The sequence below is a fragment of the Tupaia chinensis genome, unplaced genomic scaffold (assembly GCF_000334495.1).
Source record: "Tupaia chinensis unplaced genomic scaffold, TupChi_1.0 Scaffold000159_1, whole genome shotgun sequence".
Taxonomy (NCBI): Eukaryota; Metazoa; Chordata; class Mammalia; order Scandentia; family Tupaiidae; genus Tupaia; species Tupaia belangeri.
The window spans coordinates 958,034-958,987 of record NW_006159630.1 but is presented as its reverse complement, the minus strand read 5'-3'; the positions used below and the strand labels follow the sequence as shown (position 1 = coordinate 958,987).

General features: G+C 71.8%; 2 protein-coding genes across 4 annotated transcripts in view; both read right to left on the bottom strand.

The window, feature by feature from the left end:
* Positions 1–66, bottom strand: part of MCRIP1 (MAPK regulated corepressor interacting protein 1) — a 5,737-nt gene extending 5,671 nt beyond the window's left edge. The window contains exon 1 of one of the 3 annotated variants that reach the window (XM_006145641.3): positions 14–66. The gene's annotated coding sequence lies outside the window, so the exon portion shown is untranslated. The remainder of the gene's footprint in view (positions 1–13) is intronic. The other 2 variants (XM_006145639.2, XM_027770730.1) reach the window with 2 other exon arrangements.
* A 146-nt stretch (positions 67–212) lies between these two features.
* The window catches only part of PPP1R27 (protein phosphatase 1 regulatory subunit 27), a 2,693-nt gene continuing 1,951 nt past the window's right edge, over positions 213–954 (bottom strand). Inside the window, exons 3-5 of the mRNA XM_014586663.1 lie at positions 778–932; positions 523–673; positions 213–383 (exon numbers count right to left, since the gene is read on the bottom strand). Coding sequence (XP_014442149.1) covers positions 260–383; positions 523–673; positions 778–932 — 430 coding nt within the window. The 3' untranslated portion in view covers positions 213–259. The remainder of the gene's footprint in view (positions 384–522; positions 674–777; positions 933–954) is intronic.

Sequence of the window (954 nt, the reverse complement as noted above, 5' to 3'; positions counted from 1 at the left end):
CCCGCCGCCTCACCTCGCCCGCCTCGGCCGCCGCCGCCAGCTGGGAGGCCCCGGCCGGAAGTGACGTCACAGGGCGCGCGTGCGCAGCGGGGCGGGCCGGGCGCGGCACGCCGCAGTGACCAGGCTCCACCACCCTCTCAGGGATGTCGTTTATTGAAAAAGTAAAAAGTGTCACAATAAAAAATCGACCTGGAAAAAAGCCAGGCCAGGGGGTGTGGCGGGGCGCGCCGAGGAGGGCCCTGGCCAGCGGGGGGCCGGCTCAGGCCACCCTGGTCCCTTGGAAGAGCTCCACCAGCTCCTTGAAGTCGGGGGCGATGAGGTCGGAGGGCAGGTCGCCGTCGTCGTTGGCCGCGTCTCTGTCCGCCCCCAGGGAGATGAGGTACCTGCGGGAAAGGGCCCTGGCGGAGGCTGCGAGGCCGGAGGCGCCCGCCCCGGGCACAGGGCCAGCGGTCGGGCCGGGTCTGTGTCCCGGCAGGTCAGGGCAGGGGCTGGGAGAGCCCCGGCGGGGCAGCCGGCCCTCACCTGGCGATGTCGGGGTAGCCGTCGCTGCAGGCCATGTGCAGGGCGGTCCAGCCCGCCTCGTCGCGCTGGTGGATGTCAGCCCCGTGTTTGACCAGCAGCTTCACACACTCCAGGCTGCCCGAGAGCACGGCCTCGTGCAGGGCGGCCAGGCCTGCCCCGAGGGAGGACGCGGTGGTGACGAGGCCAGGCAGGCGACTGGGCCTGTCCCTGGCCTCCCCCTGCTGCCCCATCGACCCTGGGCGGGGGCTTGCTCACCTGAAGGGTGGATGGTGTCCAGGGAGACTTTGCGAGTCCGGATGAAGCGGCCCACCTGCTCCAGGTCGCCCTGGCGGATGTGGTCCAAGAACAGGACATCGTTGGGGAAGTGCACGCTGCGGTAGGACAGCCGGCGCCGACGCCGCTGCCGGGGGCTGGAGCGGGTGGGGGGGGGGG